Here is a 27577-nt window from a genome sequence, read left to right as displayed (position 1 = left end):
GTCAGGAAACATCGCCCTACTCTTCTACTCCACAGTGTTATTTATAGTAATGCTTAATATGTGTGCACACACACGCACACACATATCCCTACATGATGTTGTTTAGTCGCTCAGTTGTGTCCGTCTGACTCTTTGTGACCCCATGGACTATAGCATGCCAGGTTTCCTTGTCCTTCACCATCTCCCAGAGTTTGCTCAAACTCATGTCCATTGAGTCAGTGATGTCAGCCAACCATCTTGTCCTCTTTCATCCCCTTCTCCTCCTGCCTTCAGTCTTTCCCAGCATCAGGGTCTTTTCAATGAGTATGCTCTCGCATCAGGTGGCCAAAGTATATAACAACTTGAATTCTGATCTTTAATTTTTAATCCTGTATGCTCTCTCTCCTCCTTCAAGAATTTAGACTAGAGAAAATATACATCCCTAAAAAAAATTTTTTTTACGTAGTTAGAAGCAATCTGAGCAGACCTAATACATTCTAATACCTGGAATCAGAAGGTTCTACCAGCAGCTTGAAGACAGAAAATAATAATCAACAGTAGTTTTCAGTTCCTGCTAATCAAGATATCACCTTGGAATTTTCAATGCTATGGTTTTATTTTGGGTTTCCCAGAGGGCACCAGTGGTAAAGAACTCACCTGCCAATGCAGGTAGACCTAAGAGATGTGAGTTTGACCCCTGGGGTGGGAAGTTCCCCTGGAGAAGGGCAAACAACCCACTCTAGTATTCTTGCCTGGAGAATCCCATGTGCAGTAGAGCCTGGCAGGCTGCAGTAGAGCCTGGCAGTCCATAGGGTCGCACAGAGTCAAGACATGACTGAAGTGACTTGGCACACACACAAATTTTATTTTAAAAGACTTGTATAATACAGCCTGAAAGATTCTAGCTGAAATAAAAATGTTCCTATTAGCCATATCTTTTAAAATTAGCATTCTTAAAGAGATTGCTATGTCTCCCTGAGGTAGGTTTTGTGGGGACATGCTACCGCAAGGTAAGCTGCCACCTCCCTCAGCCCCTGCTACCTCATAGTCACCATACTGTCCTTGTTGATGGTTGAGGAGCCCAAGACATCCCTGAGCTTCAGATCTGCTTCCTGGGCATTTTTACTTAGATGTTTTGCAGACCATAAAAAAGAACTTTGTCCCAAACAGTCAGTTCCTCTCAGGCCCCTGCTCCTCCCCTGCATTGAATACGATGTCCATTTGTGCAAAAGCCTGAAACACAGAGGTCTGTCTTAAACCCCGCCTCCCTTAATGTCCCTCATCCACTCAGGGACCAGGTTCTGTCTTCAACTTCTTTCCATTTTCATTCCTGCTGTCTTCAGGCCAGAACAATTTCTCACTTGGATGACTGGAATAGCTTCTTAATCAAGCACTGTCTAGTCTTGCCCATGCCAGTCCATTCTCCAGAGTGCTGCCAGCATAGTTTTAAAATTGCCAGCCTATTCTTGCTGGAATCCCTGACTGGTTCCAGCTGTTTGTATACATTGTCTCTGCTGTGGGAAACACTGGCTGTCACCTCTGACCCTGGGCCAGCCTCACTCTTTGTGTCCCACTGCCTCTACAACCCCAGTGCCTAGTAGAGCCTGCTCAAGAATCATGAAATGCTCAATGACACAAAAATCATCTGAATCTAAGTCTTCTTATTTTCTTTCTCTCCCCACATTAGAATGGCCCTTTTCTCTCTCTTACTTGCCTTATCCAAGGTTTATCGACTCTTTCTGGCTTTAGCCTCCAATCAAGTCTCCACATCTCCCATTAATTTCTAATCTATTATTGGTCTCCACCTTCAGATTCTCCAATTTAGTACATCTGGAAAGGGACCCAGGATTTGCAGATTCCCAGGAGATACTAATGCTGCTGGTCTAGAGATCATTCTTTGAAAACCACTGGAGCAATGATCTCAATTGGCAGTGGGCATCAAGTGTAATATATTTTGGTTCACTCCTGCCTCCTGAATCAGAATTTTGAGGGAGGTGATATGGGCAGGCAATTTTCAACTTAAAAGTTCCCTAGGAAATCTTGATGTGTCCTAGTTAAGGACCATGAACTCAGTGATTAACTCCAGGATCTCAACTTCACTTTCTTCCTAAGCCTTATTTTGCATTACTCCCTCTGACTTTCTACCTTGCTCTCCAGTCATATGGAACGGCAAGCAGCATAATGATTTCACACCCTTGTTCCCTCTGAGCCCTAGATTCGTTTTAGCTTTTCATTTATGCGCCAGCATTCACTGGGCACCTAGCACACTCCAGGATGCAGCGCCTAGTGTGGTGAATGTGACAGACATGGCCCTGCCTCATGGAGTCCACATGTTGTTTGCTCTAAGCTTCCCTGGAACCCTCTGCCTCCCCTTCTTCTTCGTGATACAGAGAAATACTGATTTAATGCTGCTCTCTTGATAGACTGTAAATTTCATGAAGGTAGGGACTATGGTCTGTCTGTCTTTGTAAGTGCTCAATACATGTTTGTTCAGATTAAACTGGAAAATTCTTCCCCCGACCTAGCCCTCTTCCGAAAATCACCTCCAGAGTCCCATCTCTCTCTATCACTCCTGACCTGCTTCAATTCTCCCCACCACCATCAGAACTGAGCACCACCTTCCATGAGCCCTGCTCCCTACTCCAAGCAGATTCCTAACTCATCACTTTGATCCTTCATTCTATGCTGTTTATAAATCTGGTTCCTCTTACTAAATAAACGGTGAGCTTCTCAAGGGCAGGGACCATTTCATTTTTGCCTTTTAAACTCTGCACTTCGTAAAGGAGGCATTTAATAATATTTGTCAAATTAATGAATTGAATTTTTCACTTAAGCCTGCTTTGCAGTTTTTGTCCAAACTTCTTGTGGCTTAAATGAAATTGCCTTAAGACTCTTCTGTTTCTCTGTAGTAGGACAATACCATAATTCAAATTTCATATACCATATGGAACATGCATAACGTGATTTAGGGGGAAAAGAGTTTATCAAGGGTCTGAGCTAAATTTTCAGAGAGAGGGCAAAGTGTGACTTCATGGACTGTTCACTGCATCATGACTCAGGGCTCTGAGGTGAGGTCCTGGACAAGCCAGTCACCAGCCTTTTTGCCTCTCAATTCTATTATTTATAAGCTAAACAAAAGACATGCTTTGTAATCTACTCTAAGTCTTGATGGGAAGTAGGATACTACTTACTAAAATAAACAAGATTTTGAAATTCATTATAAAAATGAAATCAGACAACCCCTTAATAGAAAGAGGTGTCAGAAAGACAGATGGTTATACTTTACAAAATTTACAAAAGAGTGTTCTTGATGAAATCTGCTCAGAAAATTGTGCCATGCACATAGTATGCCTTCAGTGAATATTTATTGGATGAAAGAAACAAGACAATTTACAAGCTTTCATTTAAATCAACAGGAGTCAGTCAAAAGCACCAACCTGCTCCCTTTGAGAATCACCAGTGACTCAAGCACTGTAGGTCCCTCTAGGAAGCGACGGTTCCCTACTTTGCTAGTTAGGAACCAGGGCCCAGTGTCTCCCACAGAGGGACACACTCTGTTACTACAGCTCACACAGCTTCACATCCTGTCAGGGAAATCTTCCCCCCACACATACTCATGACTGTCAAACACACATTTCATGGTTGTACACAAGCTGTGTTAAATCACCTTGATATGCAGCTTTTCATCATGCCAGAGAGGTTATAAATTCATTTCTAAACAATATTTTGGTTACACAAAAATGGACATTTAAGATCTCCATTCAGTCTAACAGCTGAGTCTTCCCTGGAGTAACCTTATACATTTTTCAACTACATATGCTCCTTTGCATGGACATAGGCTGGAGGAGGAAATAAAAACATATGGATTGCATCACCAACTTAATGTTCTCTTCAGTGGATTGGATATCTATCTGCATATGGAATGAAGACCCTAGAAGGCCCACATTATTCCCACAATATCTTATCAGAAACAATGCTCATTCTGTGTAACAAAAGGAACTGTTAATGAAGTTTATGTATCATTGGAGCAGATAATTTTAGAAGGCTGTGTTCTTAAGGTTTCAGAATTACAGATTCAACTGTGGGAGCAAATGGTCTCAGGAGCAGGACACCCCAGATAACCTCACCCACATACATTTCTCAAACAATGGTTTTCTGTATGTAAACAGAAAATAGAAAGGAGTATATGGTTTTTGTCCTTAGTATTAAATAGCTGCCTTTTCTTCAGCACACTCTTAAATTTCCTGACAATGCACAGCCTTCAGCACCCTAAGGAGCATAAACAAAGGATATCAGGCAAGTTCACCTACTCCCACTTCACAGAACAATGCTTGTTGTTAACTAAGCCATTCCCAGGGCAGATTTATGATTTGTGGAGCCCAGAGTAAATACTCAGGTTGGGCCCTTGGAATCTGAGGTCAGAAGCACGTGGTACCAGCTCAATCCCTAGGGCTTTTAGAAAACATGAAAATGTGACCTAAAGTTTGTGGTGGTGGGTACACCAGGGACTATTTAGGCATTTAGAGAAATTAAAGCACGTTAAGGCCTCAAAATAGCTTATTGTTCACGCTCGAATATTTAACCTTTTCTTTCTAATTTGCTGTCATGCTTTTCCTCTTGTGAATAAATGTCTTCTGAATCATAGAAGATGAATCAAATACATGCTCACATGTCTATATATTAAAAATATCTTAAAAGAGCAACAAACTATAGAGATAGGTAAATTTTAAAAGTTAAAAAGCCCTTGCCCATTTTCTAAAAAGAATTACAACTCGAATTCTTTTCTTGCATTCTTAGACCTCGGGTTATATCACAAGACAGAATTTGTAACCTGTGTTGTTAATTTATCCTCAAAATCTGAATGAGAATTTTAAGTCACATGTAAGAGAAAAAAGAAAGCAAGTACATGGAAAGACTTCTTTTCTCTTGCCTTGTGAAGGAATATTTTGGCTAGAGTCACTCCCCATAGGTTTATACTATGCTGTTAACATGTTATGGAACTTGGGGGAACAGTTTCTCTCCCTTCTCGTCTGGCTCAAGCATAAAAGCAAAATAGGTTACTTTTTCCATTTTAATGAGTATAATTATTATCAAGTCATTAAAATTATGAAATGATTAAATTTCATTATACTCTTTTAGTCTTTAATAATCACCTACTAAATATTAAAATTGAACCAGAAAAGAATTTTTAAAATAATAGTACTTTATAAATCTCATATATGTATCATATATATATATATACACACACACACATACACACACAGTGAGAATGTTTGCATAATTTTGAAGTAATTTGGAAATATTTGAATGCATAACTTAACTATTCAGTAGCATGGGTAGTTAGTATAATATAAACACAGCCATAGATCTCAGGCTGAATGAAACTTTTGGTAGGTCATTGAAGTTGCTGGGTTGTTTCATGTAACACAGACAATAAGCTCTAGTCCACCATTCCATTTGACTTCATGTGATGCTAACCAGTTAGTCCATAGTCCCTAAACAATTATTAAATATCTATATTTTCAAAAAATTATGTTCTACCAGTTTCCATTGAGGTTCTGGTGTTTAAAATTTGCTTAGATAGACTTTAAACTATGAGTTTTAAAGAGAGGGAAATACACTGAGAAAATTATAGGCACAATGTAGTGACAGAAATGCTCAGAAAATCACAAGACTGTTTCGAACAAATAATACCAAAGTTAGGAAGTCCTGGGTGAGATGACAGACTGATAAAATCCATAGTCTTCAATTCTGGCATGAATGGAAAAGAACATAAATACCTTGTCTATTGCACTTCTCTTGCTAGCTTGGGAGGAAATGCCCGCCTAACACCGACCAGAGGAACATCATTGAAAAAAGTAGAGATTAATGAGAATAAAACAACAAAAAGAATAGTTCCCTACCCATTGCCTCCTCCTGAATGAACTTTTGACATATCAGCAAACTCTTCTTTCCGTTTGCTGCTGCTGGTATACTGCTCGCTGTACAGCTTGAGGGACATCTGCTCAACAGCATCTCTTTGTGCTTCCAGGTAGCATAGTTGAACCTCAGCCTGGAGAGAGAAACAAAGAAGAATGGCTGTTTTAATCTGGAAGGAATGCATTTCAAGTGAGGTGTAACAACACAGAGAATGGGAATTGTTCACATCATTATACAGCTCCTTTTCAGCTTGGATTTAATGGGATCAGCTGGGCATATTACAGAATTATATTTTAGATCTGAATCTTATAAGTTCCTCCTTAAAATATAACCTGAATAAATGAACTCTCAGAAGACTCAGTAAATATCACAATATATCCCTGAGATCATAATACTGTATCATGAGACTTTATATAAAAATTCTGTGAAATTCCTTAATAATATTCTTCCTCATACTGCCACATATGTAAAATTTATTTTTTTTTAAAGAGTCCCCTTCCAACCCATACGTTTGCATGGACGCATACTCTGGATGCTTCTTATTATCTTCACCCTGAGGAGAATAAAAAAGCCTAGTACTAATTCAATACCTCTTCAATAGGGATAAGACTTCCTACATTACTTTTTTTTGGTTCTCTGTATTTTGTCTTAATAATTTTAAAATAGAAAGAACAGTGATTTTGCTTACATGCAGGCTTGAATTGTTAAATTTTTCATAGATACTTGGGGCTCACTGTACTAAAAGGAGAGGTAGTAAGTTCACCATGCTGTTTTCTATCAAACCAAGGCCAAAAGAATGCTGAATAATATTTGGCAAGGAAATGTATTGAAGAGATGCTTTATTTATTGCAGCTGTTGTGATCCCTGTGGCTTTAGAGTTCCCCAGAACACCAGATAAAACAGGGAATGAAGTCTTCCCAGTGGCATGCTTGCCTGTGGTGAAGGAAAAAGGCCAGTGCTGAGTACATGTACACTGTGGACCAAAGGAGCTCTTAAGGTCTTTTTGTGTGCTTCACTAAATCCCACATGCCCGTTAACATTTCTCAACAGCCTTAAAATTTCTACTTCTTTATTATTTAATTATATATTCTCCTACAGAAAGACCAAGTCTGAGTCAGTTGCTGGGTAGTTGCCAGATTTCCACAACATGTAGGAAAAGCGGAGTCAGAGATGACCTTCTACCCTTCATGTCCATGGCCAACCAAGGCCTCTTGCACACTCTCTGGTTTTATAGACACAATCGTGGGAAAAAAAAAAAAAAAGAAGAGTGTCATAAAATACCAGTTGCTTAAAAGGGCGAATCAGGACTCTGTAAAGGAAATGGGTAGCTTATGAAATGGAAGATCTCAAATCATTCTAGAATTTGTATTTTGTTCTTTTCCATGGGAGCTAATTATGAATGCTCTAGATATTGAGGAAAAACTTTAAAAATACTAAAATGACTATATTCATGTAACTGAAGTTTCGGCAATCTATGTATTCGTTCATGTAACCTTTTTTCGTCCAAACTAATTGACTTGCATAAGGATTAAGAATTACGTCAAATGCTATAAACTAAGGATAATGTTACATGGAGTATTTTCAGTTTGGGAAGAAAGAGTGTGGCTGGTGGAAAGCACAAAGGAAATACTAAATCTAGTGTTAGCCTATTTATTAATAGATGGAGAAAGAGAAGGCATGGAGCATATTAATGACAACACAGAAGAGTGCCAAGTCAGAGGTTTGCAGGTATCACAGAATTTGAAGAAATACCTAGAGACCTAAGAATATTCTTTAATGGTTGGGGGGAAGAAAATGAAACTGAATATAGAGAGTCGATGATGAGAAAAGAACATTAGACAATAGAAATGTATTGGTTCTATATCTTTCAATAAAGTATACAATATTCCCAAGCAACTAAATATGAGATCATTGAGAGATACTGAACAGTAGTCAAATAACTTAATACAACCTGAGATTATCATACTAAGTAAAGTTATAAAGTAAAAGACAAATACCATATGATATCACTAAAATATGAACAAATGAACCTCCCTACAAAACAGAGGCAGATTCATAGACACATATAACAGACTTGTGGTGGCCAAGGAGGAGGGGGGAGGAGAGGGATGGACTAGGAGTTTGGGGTTGGCAGATGCAAAATATTACATGTAAGATGGATAAACAACAAGGTCTTAGTGTTTAGCACAGAGACCTGTATTCAATATCCTGTGATAAACCATAATGGAAAAGAATATTTAAAAAGAATGCATATAAGTAAATAACCGAGTCACTTTGCTGTACTGCAGAAATTGGCACAACACTGTAACTCAACTATACTTCAATAAAAAGTAGTGATAAAATAATTTTTAAAAGAGAACTTAAAAACAAAAGTCTTTCCAAATGCTATCCCCATTCTCCCCCTTCTCAACACTATGGGAATAATGAAGAAACACCCCACACAAATTATTCTTTTGGAAATCCCATTAAAATAATGAATCTGCACCATTAGATGCCAAAGTGGCATGTCTGATCCTTAGAGGTCCCTGTTAGTTTCTAACCAAGAATGCTGAAACTACCATACAATTGCACTCATCTCACATGCTAGTAAAGTAATGCTCAAAATTCTTCAAGCCAGACTTCAGCAATACGTGAACCATGAACTTCCTGATGTTCAAGCTGGTTTTAGAAAAGGCAGAGGAACCAGAGATCACATTGCCAACATCCGCTGGATCATCGAAAAAGCAAGAGAGTTCCAGAAAAACATCGATGTCTGCTTTATTGACTATGCCAAAGCCTTTGACTGTGTGGATCACAATAAACTGTGGACAATTCTGAAAGAGATGGGAATACCAGACCACCTGACCTGCCTCTTGAGAAATCTGTATGCAGGCCAGGAAGCAACAGTTAGAACTGGACATGGAACAACAGATTGGTTTCAATAGGAGAAGGAGTGCGTCAAAGCTGTATACTGTCACCCTGCTTATTTAACTTCTATGCAGAGTACATCATGAGAAACGCTGGGCTGGAAGAAACACAAGCTGGAATCAAGATTGCCGGGAGAAATATCAATAACCTCAGATATGCAGATGACACCATCCTTATGGCAGAAAGTGAAGAGGAATGGAAAAGCCTCTTAATAAAAATGAAAGAGGTGAGTGAAAAAGTTGGCTTAAAGCTCAACATTCAGAAAACGAAGACCATGGCATCCGGTCCCATCACTTCATGGGAAATAGATGGGGAAACAGTGTCAGACTTTATTTTTGGTGGCTCCAAAATCACTGCAGATGGTGATTGCTGCCATGAAATTAAAAGACGCTTACTCCTTGGAAGAAAAGTTATGACCAACCTAGATAGTATATTCAAAAGCAGAGACATTACTTTGCTGACTAAGGTCCTTCTAGTCAAGGCTATGGTTTCTCCAGTAGTCATGTATGGATGTGAGAGTTGGACTGTGAAGAAGGCTGAGTGCCAAAGAATTGATGCTTTTGAACTGTGGTGTTGGAGAAGACTCTTGAGAGTCCCTTGGACTGCAAGGAGATCGGCCCTGGGATTTCTTTGGAAGGAATGATGCTAAAGCTGAAACTCCAGTACTTTGGCCACCTCACGTGAAGAGTTGGCTCATTGGAAAAGACTCTGATGGTGGGAGGAATTGGGGGCAGGAGAAGGGGACAACAGAGGATGAGATGGCTGGATGGCATCACTGACTCGATGGATGTGAGTCTGAGTGAACTCCAGGAGTTGGTGATGGACAGGGAGGCCTGGTGTGCTGTGATTCATGGGGTCACAAAGAGTCGGAAACAAGTGAGCGACTGAACTGAACTGAAGGTTGCAAACTAGACCACTGCTTGTTTTTGGTAAAGATCTCACAAATGTGTGCCACTGGTTACAAAAAGCAATGTAAAGAGGGCGGCCAACTTCATATAGACTCATCACTACCATGGAAAAATAATTGAAGCTCAGCCCTTTGAGATCCTTGGCCATTTCTGTGCACAAGGGTAACACCTCTTGTGTGACATGGATTCCTGGAAAGGAATTCAGAGAACAATGCTGAGAGCAACTGGAGAAACAATTAGTCACCTTACAAAAATGATTGAAATGCTGTGATCTAAGGCTTTTATTGCACAATATCTCACAGGCATTTGACATAGGAAACTTCCCTGTGCTAAAAAAGAGACAAAATAGATGGCCCAGCTTTTCCTATCCATCTGTATTTCTATCTCTGTTTTCAGTGATTCATTTCAAAATGTGATGATAAAAATAGAACCAAAGTTGTTTCTTCGGCTAAGGTTGAATGACTGTGCCAGTCTAAATCTATCTGCGAACTGCCTTAATTTTTTCTCATACTGTATTTTACTCTACAGATAAATTTTTAGGAGAAAGATCTGGAGAAATTATAGTTCTTAAAAAAATAGTCACACTGAATCTTTGATTGAAATAATTTCATTTATTGAAGTAATATAGAACCGGACATGAAACAATGAACTGGCTTAAAATTGGGAAAGGAGTACATCAAGGTTGTATAGTCTCACCCTGCTTATTTAACTTATATGCAGAGTACATCACACGAAATGCTGGGCTGGATGAAGCACAAGCTGGAATCCAGATTTCTGGGAGAAATACCAATAACCTTAGATACACAGAGGACACCACTCTTATGGCAGAAAGTGAAGAGGAACTAAATAGCCTCTTGATGAAGGTCAAAGAGGAGAGTAAAAAAGCTGGTGTAAAACTCAACATTCAAAAAACTAGGATCATGGCACCCAGTCCTATCCCTTTATGGTAAATAGATGGGGAAACAGTGGAGACAGTGACAGACTTTCTTTTCTTGGGCACCAAAATCACTGCAGATAGTGACTGCAGCCATGAAATTAAAAGATGCTTACTCCTTGGAAGAAAAGCCAGGACAAACCTAGAGAGCTAAAAAGTAGTAGTTGAAGTAGTAGTAGTTAAAAAGTAGAGACATTGCCAACAGAAGTCCGTCTTGTCAGAGCTATGCTTTTTCCAGCAGTCATGTACGGATGCGAGATTAGGACCATAAAGAAGGTGATGATGCTTTCAAACTGTGGTGCTGGAGAAGACTCTTGAGAGTACTTGGGACAGCAAGGAGAAAAAAAACAGTCAATCTTAAAGGAAATCAACCCTGAATATTCACTGAAAGGACTGATGCTGAAGCTTGAACATTTTGGCCACCTGATGGGAAGAGCCAACTCATTGGAAAAGACCCTGATGTTGGGAAAGATTGAGGGCAGGAGAAGGAGGCAACAGAGAATGAGATGGCTGGATGGCCTTATCCATTCAATGGACATGAGTTTGAGCCAACTCCAGGAGATACTGAAGAACAAGGAAGCCTGGCGTGCTGCAGTCCATTCGGTCGCAGAGTTGGACATGACTGAGTGACTGAATAACAATGACAATTGTAGATACTTTAAAAGTGACTATATTTTACAAATAGAAACACAGACTATAGTATATTAAATAATACTACTGATGAGTAATTAACAAGATTTGATAACTTATTCATTAAGAAAAATGAAAAGGAACAAGAAGGAACAGACTCACTGACAGATCTACCTCTCACTTCCTGGCCAGTGTCATCAATGGGAATATAAAATGAGCAGCATAGATAAAGGGAACAAACGAGCTAAAACACAGTCTTCTGCTTTGAGGTACCATCTATGGGGTCACACAGAGTCAGACACGACTGAAGCAACTTAGCAGCAGCAGCAGCATGATTCCCAAAATGAAATGTTCAGCAAGCAAGTGGAAATATTAGGACTGAAATATAAACCCAGAGGCAAAGGCTGACACTAGGAGATGAAATGAGAATGCCATGGGAGATTGTGTATGATGAGAAGAGAAAAAGGATCAGCTCTTATCCTAATCGAGGCCTGCATAAGACCTCAGCTGACCTAAAGTGATGGATTCTCAAATGCTCTCCCTCCCTCTCCACCAGCCGCAAATCCATTTTATAGATAGTTCATTGATCTTTTTGATTCACATCTGGGATCACTGGTTCTTGTTGTTTCAGGGCTTAATTCTGGACCTCTTTATTTAAACTCTTTTCAATGCTACCTATGTAGTAACGGCTCCCTATTCTCTCCTCTGAGGGCCATATTATATATACAATCAACCACTGCTAACTGAATTTACTTTAGGCATAGCTGTTGAAAACACTCTCCATTCTCATTCTTACTGCATGCCTCCAAACTTTCTGTTCTTAGTATCCTCCCTTTAAATAAATGGCACCATCTGTTGCTTAGGTCAGAAACCTGAGAATCATCCATGATTCCTCTTTGTCATTTCCTACAACCAGTTACTCCCTAAATTCTGTTGATTCTTCTTTCAAAATGTCTCTCCAGTCTGTCTTCCCAGTCTGCATTGCTGCCAGCCTGGTCCAAGCCTCTATCAACTCTCCCCTGTAGTATAGCAGTTATCTTCTAATGTGTATCTGCCCTTGCCCATTCCTGCCTCTCCCATCTCTTCCATTACAGTGTCAGAATGGTCCCTATAAAGCATAAGTTAGTTTCATACTGCATTTAGATCTAAAGCACAAACTTAGAACATAGCTCATTAGATTTGCTTCCTGCCTACCTTACACCTCATTCCCTACTTCTCTCTTTCTTGATCACTATGCCCCTTGTTATGCTTTCCTTCTTCCAGTTCTTTAAATAGCTCTTTCCTCTCTAAGGACCTTTGCATATACTGTTCCCTTTCTCTAGAACATTCTCTTGCTAACAACTTCTCATTCTTTACCTCTCAGCTGACATGTTACTTCTCAGGGAGGCTTCTCTGTCCACCTTATCGAAAGTAGATCCACTCTGTTTTTCTCCATTGCAGAACAGTGTTGATTTCCTTTACAGCACATATCTCAATTCAGAATTCTTAGATTTGCTGGCTTATATTTTCTCTATCTCTGTCTCCAGACTCTAAGCTCCATACAGGGATGGTGTTTCTCTGTCTGCTTGGCCATTATGTATTCCCAGCACCTAGGCAGTATCTTGAACATGATAGGGGCTCAGTAAATAATTTATCACTCATATAGTCACTAAGCCTTTATCATGTGTCAAGAACTACACCAAGAACTATGGGTATAAAGAAGAACAAAACATTGTCCCTTTTCTCAAGGGATTGTAGTACAGTGGAGGAAAGAGCCATGGCAACAAGTAGATAAGCGTACTGAGTAAAATGATGGTGGGGGAGGATGGGAAATAAAACATTGTGTGAAGGTTAGAAATGGGCAGTAAAAGCCAGGTAGAGGTAACAGTTGAGCTAGATCTGGGAGTAGGGGTATATCTTTGTCGGGTAAAGAAGCAGATGGATATCTTTACAGGTAGAATTCTTCATTTGTTCAGAGGCCCAGACTTAGAAAAGGATGTGGCATGTTCAGAAAATGGTGGCTGCAGCTTTGGGGGCATTTAGACAAAGAGGCTAAAGTAGAAGGGGATAGGCTATGGAGAATGTCACCTCAGGGAATCTTACGTATCCAATGACCTGCCAAGAAGATGTCACTGTTTCTGTGATGGCCTTAATCTACTTCCATCTCCCTTCTTCTGTCATGAGATGGGTTAGTCCAGATACGCTCATAAAGTTCCTACCTCCTAACATTGCATTGAGAAGAGAGTCAACAGTTTCCAAGAGGACAGAAGTCCAGCAATCCAACAGACAGAATGCCTACCTAAGAGATTCTGTTAACTCATTTCTCTCTAGTAAACTTTTAACATAATGTTATTGGTTTATTTCACATAATGTGTCCTCTTCAAATTGTATGTAGAAGCCTTAAACCTAAATGTGACTGTAATTGGAGACAGGGTCTTTAAAAAGATAATTAAGGTTAAATAGATCACAAGGGTGTGGCCCTACTCCAATAGGACTGGTGTCTTTATAAAAAGATGAAGAGTGGTCCCACAGAGAAAAGGCCATGTGAGGATGCAGTGACAAGGCAGTTGGCCATCCATAAGCAAAGGGAGAGGCCTCCTGAAACCAAACCTGTCAACTACTTGATCTGGGACTTCCAGCCTCCAGAACTGTAAGAAAGAAATTTCCATTGCTTTAGCCACCCAGTCTGTGTATTTTTTATTGCCACCCTAGTAGACTAACTAAGATCATGGCATCCAGTCCCATCACTTCAGGGCAAATAGATGGGGAAACAGGAGAAACAGTGGCTGACTTTATTTTTGGGGGCTCCAAAATCACTGCAGATGGTGACTGCAGCCATGAAATTAAAAGACGTTTACTCCTTGGAAGGAAAGTTATGACTAACCTAGACAGCATATTAAAAAGCAGAGACATTACTTTGTCTACAAAGGTCCATCTAGTCAAGGCTATGGTTTTTCCAGTGGTCATGTATGGATGTGAGAGTTGGACTATAAAGAAAGATGAGCACCAAAGAATTGATGCTTTGAACTGTGTTGTTGGAGAAGACTCCTGAGAGTTCCTTGGACTGCAAGAAGATTCAACCAGTCCATCCTAAAGGAAATCAGTCCTGGGTGTTCATTGGAAGGACTGTTGTTGAAGCTGAAACTCCAATATTTTGGCCACCTGATGTGAAGAGCTGACTCATTGGAAAAGACCTTGATGTTGGGAAAGGTTGAAGGCAGGAGGAGAAGGGGACAACAGACGATGAGATGGTTGGATGGCATCACTGACTCAATGGACATGAGTTTGGGTAAACTCCGGGAGTTGGTGATGGACAGGGAGGCCTGGCGTGCTGTGGTTCATGGAGTCGCAAAGAGTTGGACACAACTGAGCAACTGAACTGAACTGAACTGAAGTATGCTAATATACATAATAAAAGTTAGAATCACTGCCTTCTTATCAGAGGTTTAATACAACTGCTTTGCTACTTATCATTGTTAGTATGTTTTCCCCTTTTATTTCTCAGGTGGCGCTAGTGGTAAAGAACCTGCCTACCAATGCGGGAGACATATGCAACTCGGGTTCAATCCTTGGGTCAGGAAGATCCCCTGGAGAAGGAAATGGCAACCCACTCCAGTATTCTTGCCTGGAGAATCCCAAGAACAGAGGAGCCTGGTGGGGCTACAGTCCATATGGTTTCAAATAGTTGGACACAACTGAAGCAACTTAGCATGCACAATTTACAATATAGGCAGATTTAGTTGTTAAGTCATGTTCGACTCTTTGTGACCCTATGGACTGTAGCCCACAATTCTCCTCTGTCCATGGGATTTCCCAGGCAAGATTACTGGAGTGGGTTGCCATTTCCTTCTCCAGGGGATCTTCCTGACTCAGGTATATTAACTCGGGTCTCCTGCATTGCAGGCAGAGTCTTTACCAACTGAGCCACCAGGGAAGATCCTTGATTTACAACAGATACTTCAATTAAATCTTTAGAATTTCCTCTATTCATACGGAATTTTAAATGTCTTCATTGAGACAGGTTTGAGCCCTGTGTTGGAAAGATGCCCTGGAGAAGGAAATAGCAACCCACTCCAATATTCTTACCTAGAGAATCCCATGGACAGAGAAGCCTGGTGGCTATACTCCATGGGGTCATGAACAGTTGGATATGATTAAAGTGACTTAGCATGAATAGCCTAAATAATTAGAGACACTCCTCTTCAAATTTAGACTACAAATTAATAATTTAGTCAGAATACAAGACAGTGTTCTAAAATATTCTATTTAAATTTGGCTTGGTATGTGGTGATTCAAATTCAGTGATATTCTCCTGAGCCCAAATAGTTAATCAACCATATACTTCCCTCTTGATGAGGGGGAAAGAGGAGAGTGAAAAAGCTGACTTAAAAGTCAATATTAAAAAAAACTAAGATCATGGCATCTGGTCCCATCACTTTTTTGGTGAATAAATGGGGGAAAAATGGAAACAGTGATAGATTTCCTCTTTGGGGGCTTTAAAATCACTGTGGATGATGACTGCAGTCATGAAATTAGAAGATGATTACTTCTTGCAGGAAAGCTATAACAAACCTAGACAGTGTATTAAAAAACAAAGACATCACCTTGCCAACAAAGGTCCATATAAACAAGCCTATGGTTTTTCCAGTAATGTACGGATGTGCGAGCTGGACCATAAAGAAGGCTAAGTGCTGAAGAATTTATGCTTTTGAATTGTGGTGCTGGAGAACACTCTTGAGAGTCCCTTGGACAGCAAGGAGATAAAACCAGCCAATCCCAAAGGAAATCAACCCTGAATACTCATTGGAAGGACTGATGCTGAAGCTGAAGCTCTAATATTTGGCCACCTGATGTGAAGAACCAACTCATTGGAAATGACTCTCATGCTGGGAATGATTGAAGGCAGAAAGATAAGAGGGCAACAGAGGATGAGATGGTTGGATGGCATCACCAAGTCAATGGACATGAACTTGGGCAAACTCTGGGAGATGGTGAGGGACAGGGAGGCCTGGCATGCTGCAGTCCATGGGGTCACAAAGAGTCAGACAAGACTTGGCAACTGAACAACAACAGCAGCAGCAACAACATACTTCCTTCTGATGATGTGTCTAACAACAAAATAGTTATTTAGCCCATTGTAAATTTGGTGGTGAGGGGGGTAAATTTCAGTTATTCTAACAATCTTGAAGGATTAAACCCACACTTACTTTTATAATCACATACAGATACATGCCTTATCCTTGCCCTAAAAGGCACTGATTTAGTTAAGAAATATCAATTATTTCATTGTCACTGCATATCCCAGGACCCTCTGTTGGGTTAAGTATCCTGAGAATGTTGGAAAATTAGTTTTACTCTTTCTTAACTCATGCCATTGCAGGTCTGCCCGCTCACTTCATAGCTTCCCCCCACATCCACCCAGCCACTTGCGTCTGATTCTGCATCCTCTGCTTTCTCTCCTGTTTCTGTGGAAAATGTCCATGTTTCTAGCCCAAACCAATCCCCTCCATAGACACAAAGACCCCCCTCTTATCTATGCGAAGATTATCGCCCCAGCAGCAAATCACCCTTCTCTTCCTCAAGTTTCTTCCTCTCCACTATATTATTCTCATTAACACATTTCCGCGCCCCCCCTCGCCAAATGCTGTGTTTCTCCCACGGTGAAATAAATAAAGGGCTTCTCAGGTGGTGCAGTGGTAAAGATTCTGCCTGCCAATGCAGGAGAAAAAAGAGACACAAGTTCCCTGGGTCTAGAATATCCCCCAGAGGAGGAAATGACAACTGACTTTCCGTAATCTTGCCTGGGAAATTCCAGGAACAGAGGAGCCTGGCAGGCTACAGTCCATGGGGTCGCAAAGAGTCCGACGTGACAGAGAGACTGAGCACAACCATACAAAATAAATAAATAAAAAGGAAAAATAATCTCTTGACATCAATTGATACCAATCTATTCTTGGCTTAAGCCCCATTTCTCTGTTCTTCATTACAGCAAAATCACTTTTATCCACATTATCTATACTCACTATGTCCAATTCCTCTCCTATTTTCTCTTGAATGTACTACAACTAGGCTTTGGTCCACATGCCACAGCTGAGTTCTCAGTCTTAACAACCTATCCTGACCTGCTCCAGCAGGGCCAGTGGGCTTGCTCCAGGGCTCTAGGGGCATTTGGATCTTGTTTGCATGACAGCTCCATCCCTAACCTCCCTTAAGTCTTTGCTAAAATGTCATCTTCTTATTCAGGTCTATTTTGATCTTCTACTTAATACTTCAACTGACTCCCGCCCCCCACCCCCCACCCCCGCCCCTCCACCCAGCAATCCTCACTGTCCTTCATATATTTTTACCTTGTGTAGCTAAAATAGGTAACTTATTTTATACTGTCTATCTTCCAATTGTGGACTGGAAGCTGTGAGTGGACAGGAGCTTTTATTTATGTACCCATTGCTATATTTTATCCATGTATTCATTGCTTTTATCTATGTATTCATCGCCATCTCCCCAGTACCCAGCACAGCACATGGTATGTGATAGGCAATCTATATAAATTAGCTGAATACATTTTACAGAGTTTGAAAATTTTAAATGGTTTAAAATGTACAAGGAAATAAGACAGATTTAAGGTTGTAGCCTCAGTTTAATTTTGAAAATAGTTGGCTTTATTCTCTCTTAAAAAGGAGACATCTTTTTACTTTGACCAAAAATTATTGAAATATAGAAATAAGAAAGCCTTCCTCAGCGATCAATGCAAAGAAATAGAGGAAAACAACAGAATGGGAAAGACTAGAGATCTCTTCAAGAAAATTAGAGATACCAAGAGAACATTTCATGCAAAGATGGGCTCAATAAAGGACAGGAATGGTATGGACCTAACAGAAGCAGAAGATATGAAGAAGAGGTAGCAAGAATACACACAAGAACTGTACAAAAAAGATCTTCACGACCTGGATAATCACGATGGTGTGATCACTCATCTAGAGCCAGACATCTTGGAATGTGAAGTCAAGTGGGCCTTAGAAAGCATCACTACGAACAAAGCTAGTGGAAGTGATGGCATTCCAGTGGAGCTATTTCAAATCCTGAAAGATGATGCTGTGAAAGTGCTACATTCAATATGCCAGCAAATTTGGAAAACTCAGCAGTGGCCACAGGACTGGAAAAGGTCAGTTTTCATTCCAATCCCAAAGAAAGGCAATGCCAAAGAATGCTCAAACTACTGCACAATTGCACTCATCTCACACACTAGTAAAGTAATATTCCAAATTCTCCAAGCCAGGCTTCAGCAATATGTGAACCATGAACTTCCAGATGTTCAAGCTGGTTTTAGAAAAGGCAGAGGAACCAGAGATCACATTGCCAACATCCGCTGGATCATCGAAAAAGCAAGAGAGTTCCAGAAAAACATCTATTTCTGCTTTATTGACTATGCCAAAGCCTTTGACTGTGTGGATCACAATCAACTGTGGAAAATTCTGAAAGAGATGGGAATACCAGACCACCTGACCTGCCTCTTGAGAAACCTATATGCAGGTCAGGAAGCAACAGTTAGAACTGGACATGGAACAACAGACTGGTTCCAAATGGGAAAAGGAGTACGTCAAGGCGGTATATTGTCACCCTGCTTATTTGACTTCTATGCAGAGTACATCATGAGAAACGCTGGGCTGGAAGAAACACAAGCTGGAATCAAGATTGCCGGGAGAAATATCAATAACCTCTATGGAGATGGCAGATGACACCACTCTTATGGCAGAAAGTGAAGAGGAACTAAAAAGTCTCTTGATGAAAGTGAATGAAGAAGTGAAAAAGTTGGCGTAAAGCTCAACATTCAGAAAATGAAGATCATGGCATCCGGTCCCATCACTTCATGTGAAATAGATGGGGAAACAGTGGAAACAGTGTCAGATTTTTATTTTTATTTTTTGCTCCAAAATCACTGCAGATGTTGACTGCAGCCATGAAATTAAAAGATGCTTGCTCCTTGGAAGGAAAGTTATGACCAACCTAGAGAGCATATTCAAAAGCAGAGACATTACTTTGCCAACAAAGGTCCCTCTAGTCAGGGCTATGGTTTTTCCAGTGGTCATGTATGGATGTGAGAGTTGGACTGTGAAGAAGGCTGAGTGCCGAAGAATTGATGCTTTTGAACTGTGGTGTTGGAGAAGACTCTTGAGAGTCCTGGACTGAAAGGAGATCCAACCAATCCATTCTGAAGGAGATGAGCCCTGGGATTTCTTTGGAAGGAATGATGCTAAAGCTGAAACTCCAGTACTTTGGACACCTCATGCGAAGAGTTGACTCATTGGAAAAGACTCTGATGCTGGGAGGGATTGGGGGCAGGAGGAGAAGGGGACGACAGAGGATGAGATGGCTAGATGGCATCACTGACTCGATGGACACGAGTCTGAGTGAACTCTGGGAGTTGGTGATGGACAGGGAGGCCTGGCGTGCTGCGATTCATGTGGTCGCATAGAGTCGGACACGACTGAGTGACTGAACTGAACTGAACTGATAACTTGTTTACTTTCATCTAGAGAAAAGGAAGAAGAAAACCTTCTTTATTTTGAATCATTTGGTAATATTTTATTCAGCTAATAGAGTGATCTTATATGTCACATATTATATTAAAAGCTAACCACAATGGTCTCACACTTATAGAATGAAAATTTCAGCTATTGTCATCATGGAGTAAGCTACACAATACATTTCAAAATGAGGTTTGAAGTCTTCTGGGTAAGAATGTGTTGTAGTTTAATAAAACCTGATTTCCCATTTAAAATTAAAAAAAACAACAGTCATTTGAGCTTTCGGAAGAGACATCAGCAATGTCATAGTTTGTATTTGGAAGAATCCACATCAGCTCAGGAAGACCATGGGGATCCATCAATACTTGGAGGGGAACTGTACATTTTCTGACAATAATTTTGTTATTTGGGAATATTTTCCTACTTTTACTAGTCTTTTTTCTTTACCTTTGATGCACTGTCTCTAAGCACACACCTTTTCCCCTTATGCATTATACAAATATATCTCCCCTCTAAACTCCCTGTAGAATCCATCTCTTGCAACTGGCCCAAATCACTTCACTCTTCTGGAAACACCTTCAGGTCCCTAAACCCCCATAGACTCTGACAAGGACTTTCAGGATTGATTAGAATCTCCATGCTTTTGTTTGGCAGAATTCCTCATATTCACTCCAGGATTGAGAGTTGTCACCTCTATAGTGGTTTTTTTGTTCCCCAGGATCCTAAAATGAACTCTCAGAAGACATTTATCACACATCCACGATTAGCTATGTTCTAGTTAAGTACAAACATTATTTGGCAATACAAAGGAGGAGTCCTGTGTATAGGACTGAGTAGAGCACCAAAGTCTCCTTCTCCTAAGAGTTGGAGCAGAGACTACAGACTATGGAGCAATGCATCTCTTTAGAATAAAGTTGACTAAAGGTCTTCATTTCTTCATTTGACAAATATATTTTGAGAGTCTCTTTATGTGTAAGACATTGTATAAGATATAAATCTGGGTCAGACATGGTTTTTGTCCTTAGGGAACCTATAACCTAGAATTACAGAAAATTATATCATATAACAGGAGCTAAAATATTTGTTCAAGGATATATGGCCAATACACTTTGAAAATACTGTCAAAGAAACAATTAGTGAGTTGGTTAGGATATTCTTTTTATCAATGGATAAAAAACTTTTAAAAGTATTTAAATATTTCTTATTAAAAATAAAATATATATCAAAATTTAGGAAGATGCTCAAAGCTATTTCAATATCATACTCAGCAAGTGAGTGAGTTAAAGTCGCTCAGTCATGTCCAACTCTGTGATCCCATGGACTGAATACTGGAGCCAGCCTTTCCCTTCTCCAGGGGATCTTTCCAATCCAGAGATCAAACCCAGGTCTCCCACATTGTGAGCGGATTCTATACCAGCTGAGCCACAAAGGAAGCCCGAGAATACTGCAGTGGGTAGCCTATTCCTTCTCCAGCAGATCTTCCCAACACAGGAATCTAACTGGGGTCCCCTGCATTGCAGGAGGATTCTTTACCAACTAAGCTATGAGATTATTACATATACTAATCTTTGTACATTATGCTATAAAATTTCTCTGACCATACTGGCGGCGCCAGAAAAGCTAGACTTATGTTCCCAAGGTTTATTTATACTTATTCATGGATAAGAAAGTCAAGACAACTGCAGAAGATAACTGATTTAAGTAAAAATATTGTATTTATATATTTAAAAGGTCATCCTTCTGTCTACTGACTTGGTGCTAGTGGCAAACCATTAAGACCATTCAGTGAAATGTTTAAGAAATCCAATTTTCAAGCTATATACTTAATGGTATTTGTTAAATGGGAAGCATTTAAACAAAGCAGAAAAATTAACATGAATGCTATTTTCATTATTTCTTCTGCAGTTGTGTGTAAAGAAAAATGTCATCTTCCTCCATGTTAATGAGAGAAGAGATGCCTATATTAAAAACAACAACGATAACACCTCCACTTAAACATAAAGAACAAATACATCACACAGTCACATTTGTGGATAGCCTCATCTACCACTACTCTCCTCTTCTTTGTAATGGAAGTAGTTAAAGTCATTAAAAATTCAGCATTTTATGTCACGAGCTAGGGTGGGAAGGGAGCGTGATTACACTGTGTGGACTGGAGGGGATGATTAGAATTTCTATGTTTCTCCATTACTGTTTCCTTAGCAAATCTCTGCACAATGACACAGGTGTCAAGTCTTGTGTTTATATTCTTCGGTGATGTTCTTATTCCCTACTTCCAAATACCTCTACCACAAGTCCTTATGTACTTTCTGGCAGAAACTAAAAATTAAAGACGAATAATGTCAAGATACAGTCTCAGCTTCTCTTGCCCTGCAGGACTGGCAGTTCCTTCCCAAGTACAATTATGCTGGCAAATGCTGCTATTAACTCTATGACTACAACGTGCACTCCAGTTCCTTTGAAATTCTATAAAATAGTTGTTCTTAGATGGTGATAGAAAGGAAGGAATGAAGCAGGAACAACAAGAATTACTTTACATACTAATAATAACAATTTAGCTATCAAAACAGAACTGAACAAGTGTGCCTTTATACGTTCTTTTAAAAATGTAGCCTCCTAGGGTACTAATAATCAGGGCCTATGGTTCAGGAATGCACAGTAGCACTCAGCTCAGTGCCTGTATCCTCATTTCAAAGAGAATCATTCAAACCAACATCCACCCTGTCAAGAGTCTTGACTTTGAGCTGCTAATGTAGAATAAAAATCAATATAAATTTTGATCATTTGATGAATATTTACTTCTTTCTTTAGTGTTTAGGGATTTAGAATTGAAAAGTGCTGAATCAAGTCATTTTATTTTTCTGTGTTTGTGCCAACACCAATTTACTACCCTCCAGAAAGTTCCTGAACAAGATGTCTCAGGTGGTGTGCGTGTTGGTTTTTCCTGTCAATCAAACAGTATGTCAGTAGGGAACCATAATCATTTCCCTTTCATACTCTTACTGTTCCAAAGAGGAATATTTTGATTACATCCCTGGAAAAAGTAAACTTTCTCATTTAGACACACTATTGTAAGCCAGGGTGTCTGTTGGTTTTGGCATTCAGGTGAGCCTCAATTGATACAATCTATTAAAAGTTAAACATTTTATCTTAGGCTCCAAGGATTTTGCACTATAAACAGAGCTACAAATGGGTTCCTTTATAAGCAACATTCAGCATCACCCCCAAGACAAACAGCTTTTACAGATGTTGCCATCTTTTTCAGACATTTTTCTGAAGAATGACAAGAACATATCAACTGACTGCTCTAATCAACAGATTGGGTTCACAATAAAAAAAAATATACTTTCATTATAAATGAAAAGAGAATGCATTACAGACAAATAACTCTAAAAAAACTTAACAATTAAAATGCAATTCCAATGTAAGTCTAGTTGTAAGTAGAGTAGCATGCCACCATTTTTGCTATGATACCTTGATCTATATAACAAAAGCTTACTATTTTTGCAGGGTTTCCATAGTGATTATTAAAAGAATGGTCTTTCCTAATTTGAAAGAGGCTAATTGCAAATACCAAAAAGGTAAGCTATTCTCATTAAAAAAAAAAAAGTCACATATGACAGAGTGCCAGAAGATTCAATAATAAGGAGATATTTTTGGTGGTTCCTTATAAATTAAATAAAAATGGCAGCAGCTGCTTTTCCCAAGAATGATATAGCCCTGGACAATCACTAGATATTATGTAGACAGATGTTTTAAATAAAATAAGTATTTAGATTGCTAGATACCTTGCTAGATATGAAGGCAATTATAGGATGTCTTTGTTAAATTACATTTTTCATTTTTGTGAGGGAAAAAAAGAATTGTCCTGGAAACAGTACCGACAGGAAATGATCCTATATCTAAAACAGCTGGAGACTGTAACTAATATAAATTTACTTGAAAATAAAAATGCTGTGTGCCTCTGGAGACATGCAGTAACATGCCATAAAAACAGATGAGAATATAAAAGTATTTAAAAGGAGAGAAAATACATTTTATCTAGATTATACTGAGATATGATTCACTAATAAATGAGAAATATTTGAAGATGAAGAAAACAAAGAAAATCAGAAGTCATTTAAAAACTTACAACAGATATTTTACTTAAAAATATTTGCAGGAAATATAAAAATAATTTTCTAGGGAAAACATTTTGCTTTACAATATATTGATTATTAACCAATTTACTAGAGTCATATAAAAAGGTAAAGGCAGATAATAGTTTTTAGTTAGAAAATTCTAATGAAAGCAGAGGGTGCTTACTATGAGAAAGGCAAGGACCCAAAATGCTGCCTAAGAATACTGGAGTAAATCTTAAAGTCATATGTAAGAGCCTCTATACAAAACTCTCACTACCTTTGTCCACACTATCCCCATCTTTATTCCTGTTAGCTGCTGAATCAGAAAGATATCTGATGTACTAATTCATACCAAATATTTATAGGCATTAAGATTAACAACCCATCTCTAAGTTCATGAATTCAATACTCTTCAATTAAAGACTGAAATGCGTTAATCTACAAGATAATTTTAAGGAAGGCTAATGGATGGAAACCTTTTTTCACAGCAGCAGTGAGGAGGGTCTGCAAAGACTTCTAAGTCTTGAGTGCCCACCTCCCTCATCTCTATCTAAGGCTCATCCTGGCTGTGCTCACAGGGTCTGGATATCAGGCAGGAGGAGATCACATGAAGCTGGATTTCCTTTGGGGCTCTAATTTGCACAGCCAGAAAAGACCCAGAGCCTCAGAAGTTAGCTTACCTTGTCAAGAGGAAAGAACACCCAACAAGGGTGAGGAGAGGGCTGGAGATGAGGAGAATAAGGGCTGAGGATGAGGAGAATAAGGGCTGAGGATGAGGAGAATAAGGGCAAGTGGAAGAGCAAGGAGTAAAAGCAAGTATGTATGAAAATCCCACGGATGGAGGAGCCTGGTAGGCTGCAGTCCATGGGGTCGCTAAGAGTTGGACACGACTAAGTGACTTCGCTTTGACTGTTCACTTTCATGCATTGGAGAGGGAAAACCCACTCCAGTGTTCTTGCCTGGAGAATCCCAGGGATGGCGGAGCCTGGTGGGCTGCCGTCTATGGGATCGCCCAGAGTCAGACACGACTGAAGTGACTTAGCAGCAGCAGCATGGTGTGTATGAAGAATGGCTGTTACAAACCCCAAAGAGAAGACTTAAACAAAATCTTGACTTAAAATTCTTTGTTCGGTTGCAGTTGTAACATGCTCAAAAATGAGAAGTCTAGAACCAAAACTAAAACTCAAAACACATCTGTTACAGACTCAATGTTTGTAACAAAAAAGAAGTGACACTTTTGAACTGTGGTGTTCGAGAAGACTTTTGAGTGTCTCTTGGACTGTAAGGAGATCAAACCAGTCAATCCCAAGGAAATCAACCCTGAATATTCAGGACTGATTGCTGAAGCTGAAGCTCCAATACTTTAGCCACCTGTTGTGAAGAGCTGACTCATTATAAAGACACTGATGCTGGGAAAGATTGAAGGCAGGAAGAGAAGGGAACAACAGAGGACGAGATGATTGGATGGCATCACCGACTCAATCGACATGATTTGAGCAAGCTATGGGAGATGGTGAAGGATAGGGAAGCCTGGCATCCTGCAGTCAATGGGGTCAAGAGTGGGACATGACTGAGCAACTGAACAAGAACAAATGTTTGTGTGCCCCCCTCCCCGCAATCCATAGGTTGAAACCTACCTTCAATGTGATGGTATTAGGAGGTTGGGCCTTTGGTAGGTGATTGGGTCATGAGGGTGGAGCCCTAATGAATGGTATTAGTGTTGTTATGAAAGAAACCCCAGAGAGCTGTTTCTCCCTTCTAACCTGTGAGGACACAGTGAAGCAGGAAGAGGGCCCTCATCAGACCCTGAATCTGCCAGAACCTTGATCTCAGACTTTCCAGCCTACAAAACTGAGAAATAAATGCCTGAAGTTCACAAACCACCCAGTCTATGGTATTCTGTTATATAAACCCAAACAGGCTCAGCCTTCTTTATGGTCCAACTCTCGTATCCATACATGACTACTGGAAAAACCATAGATTTGACTAGACGAATCTTTGTCGGCAAAGTGATGTCTCTGTTTTTTAATATGCTGTCTAGGTTTGTCATAGCCTGTCTCCCAAGGAGCAAGTGTCTTTTAAATTCATGGCTACAGTCACTATCCACAGTGATTTTGGAGCTCAAGATAATAAAGTCAAGATAATAAAGTGTTTTCACTCTTTCCCCATCTATTTGCCATGAAGTGATGGGACCAGATGCCATGATCTTAATTTTCTGAATGTTGAGTTTTAAACCAGCTTTTTCACTCTCCTCTTTCACCTTATACAAGTTACCAAGTTTTAAAAAGAGTTACTGGGGTTATTTGACGTACACACACACGTGCGCACACACATATTTGCACAAAACATTGCAACAGTAATTCCCACCCACTTACATCATCTTGATTACTATAAAGATTGACGATCACTGCTTCTTAGAGCTTATAAAGGTGGGCTTGTATTTTAGTTGTTCTTGAAAATGCTCACTAGCTCATTGCTATTATATCTGAAAGAGACTAAAAAAATTTATAAATACATGTTTTGCTCTTTGGAGGCTTGATTCCTACCCATCAGGCATGCTCTTATTCTAAGTAAGGCATAAATTAAACAAAATTATGGCCTTCTTCTTCCTCACTTTTCTTAACTCTTTTTTCTGATCTTTGTTTTAGGACCACAGTCATCGATTCAGTGGACATAAGTCTGCGCAAACTTTGGGAGATAGTGAAGGACAGGGAAGCCTGGTGTGCTGCAGTCCATGGGGTCACAAAGAATCAGACAAAACTGAGTGACTGAACAAGAGTGAAAAAAAAATGAACTATTGCTATCTCCTAAGCCAACAGACTAATGAAAAGAATTTAACATTGCTGTGTCCAAAGCAGTCAAATTTTAACATTCTGTTCCAGTATTATTTTTTATGGCCATTATTCTATTAATATATTTTCCCCCTGGTAGTCAAGATGGATGGAGGAGGCAATGGCACCCCACTCCAGTACTCTTGCCTGGAAAATCCCATGGACGGAGGAGCCTGGTAGGCTGTAGTCCATGCGGTCATGAAGAGTCAGACGAGACTGAGCAACTTCACTTTCACTTTTCACTTTCATGCATTGGAGAAGGAAATGGCAACCCACTCCAGTGTTCTTGCCTGCAGAATCCCAGGGACGGGGGAGCCTGGTGGGCTGCCGTCTATGGGGTTGCACAGAATTGGACACGACTAAAGCAACTTAGTAGCAGCAGTAGTAGTCAAGATGGCAGAGTAGAAGGAGGCGCACTCATCTTCTCCTGCGAGAACACTAAAATCTCAACTAGCTGCTAAACAACCGTCGACAGAAGAATGTTGGATCCCACCAAAAAAAGATACCTGCATCCAAGGGCAAAGGAAAAACCCAACAAGACAGTAGGAGGGGCACAATCGCGTTTAGAATCAAACCTCATACCCTCCAGAGATGCTTGGGAGGCACAAACAAAACCTTGTATGCACCAGGACCCAGGAAATGGAGCAGTGACCTCCACAAGAGACTGAGTCAGACTTGCCTTTGAGGATTTGAATGTCTCCTGCAGAGGCAGGGGTCAGCACTGGCCTGCTGTGGAGACAGGGGCTCTGGCTGCAGCAGGGGCTCTGGCTGCAGCAGACCTGGGAGCCATGGCATGCTGGTGTAAGTCCTTTCGGAGGAAGTTACCATTACCACCATTACCCCT

The 27577-nt window shown here is 40.0% G+C and overlaps 1 protein-coding gene across 3 annotated transcripts in view; it reads right to left on the bottom strand.

Moving 5' to 3' along the window:
• AKAP6 (A-kinase anchoring protein 6) overlaps nt 1-27577 on the bottom strand; it is a 410046-nt gene that overhangs the window by 130968 nt on the left and 251501 nt on the right. For all 3 annotated transcript variants that reach the window (XM_069559473.1, XM_069559474.1, XM_069559475.1), the window contains one exon: nt 5883-6031. In XM_069559473.1, the coding sequence (XP_069415574.1) occupies nt 5883-6031 (149 nt within the window). The remainder of the gene's footprint in view (nt 1-5882; nt 6032-27577) is intronic.

Source organism: Ovis canadensis, chromosome 18 (assembly GCF_042477335.2).
Source record: "Ovis canadensis isolate MfBH-ARS-UI-01 breed Bighorn chromosome 18, ARS-UI_OviCan_v2, whole genome shotgun sequence".
Lineage (NCBI taxonomy): Eukaryota > Metazoa > Chordata > Mammalia > Artiodactyla > Bovidae > Ovis > Ovis canadensis.
This window is presented reverse-complemented; position numbering and strand designations above follow the sequence as displayed.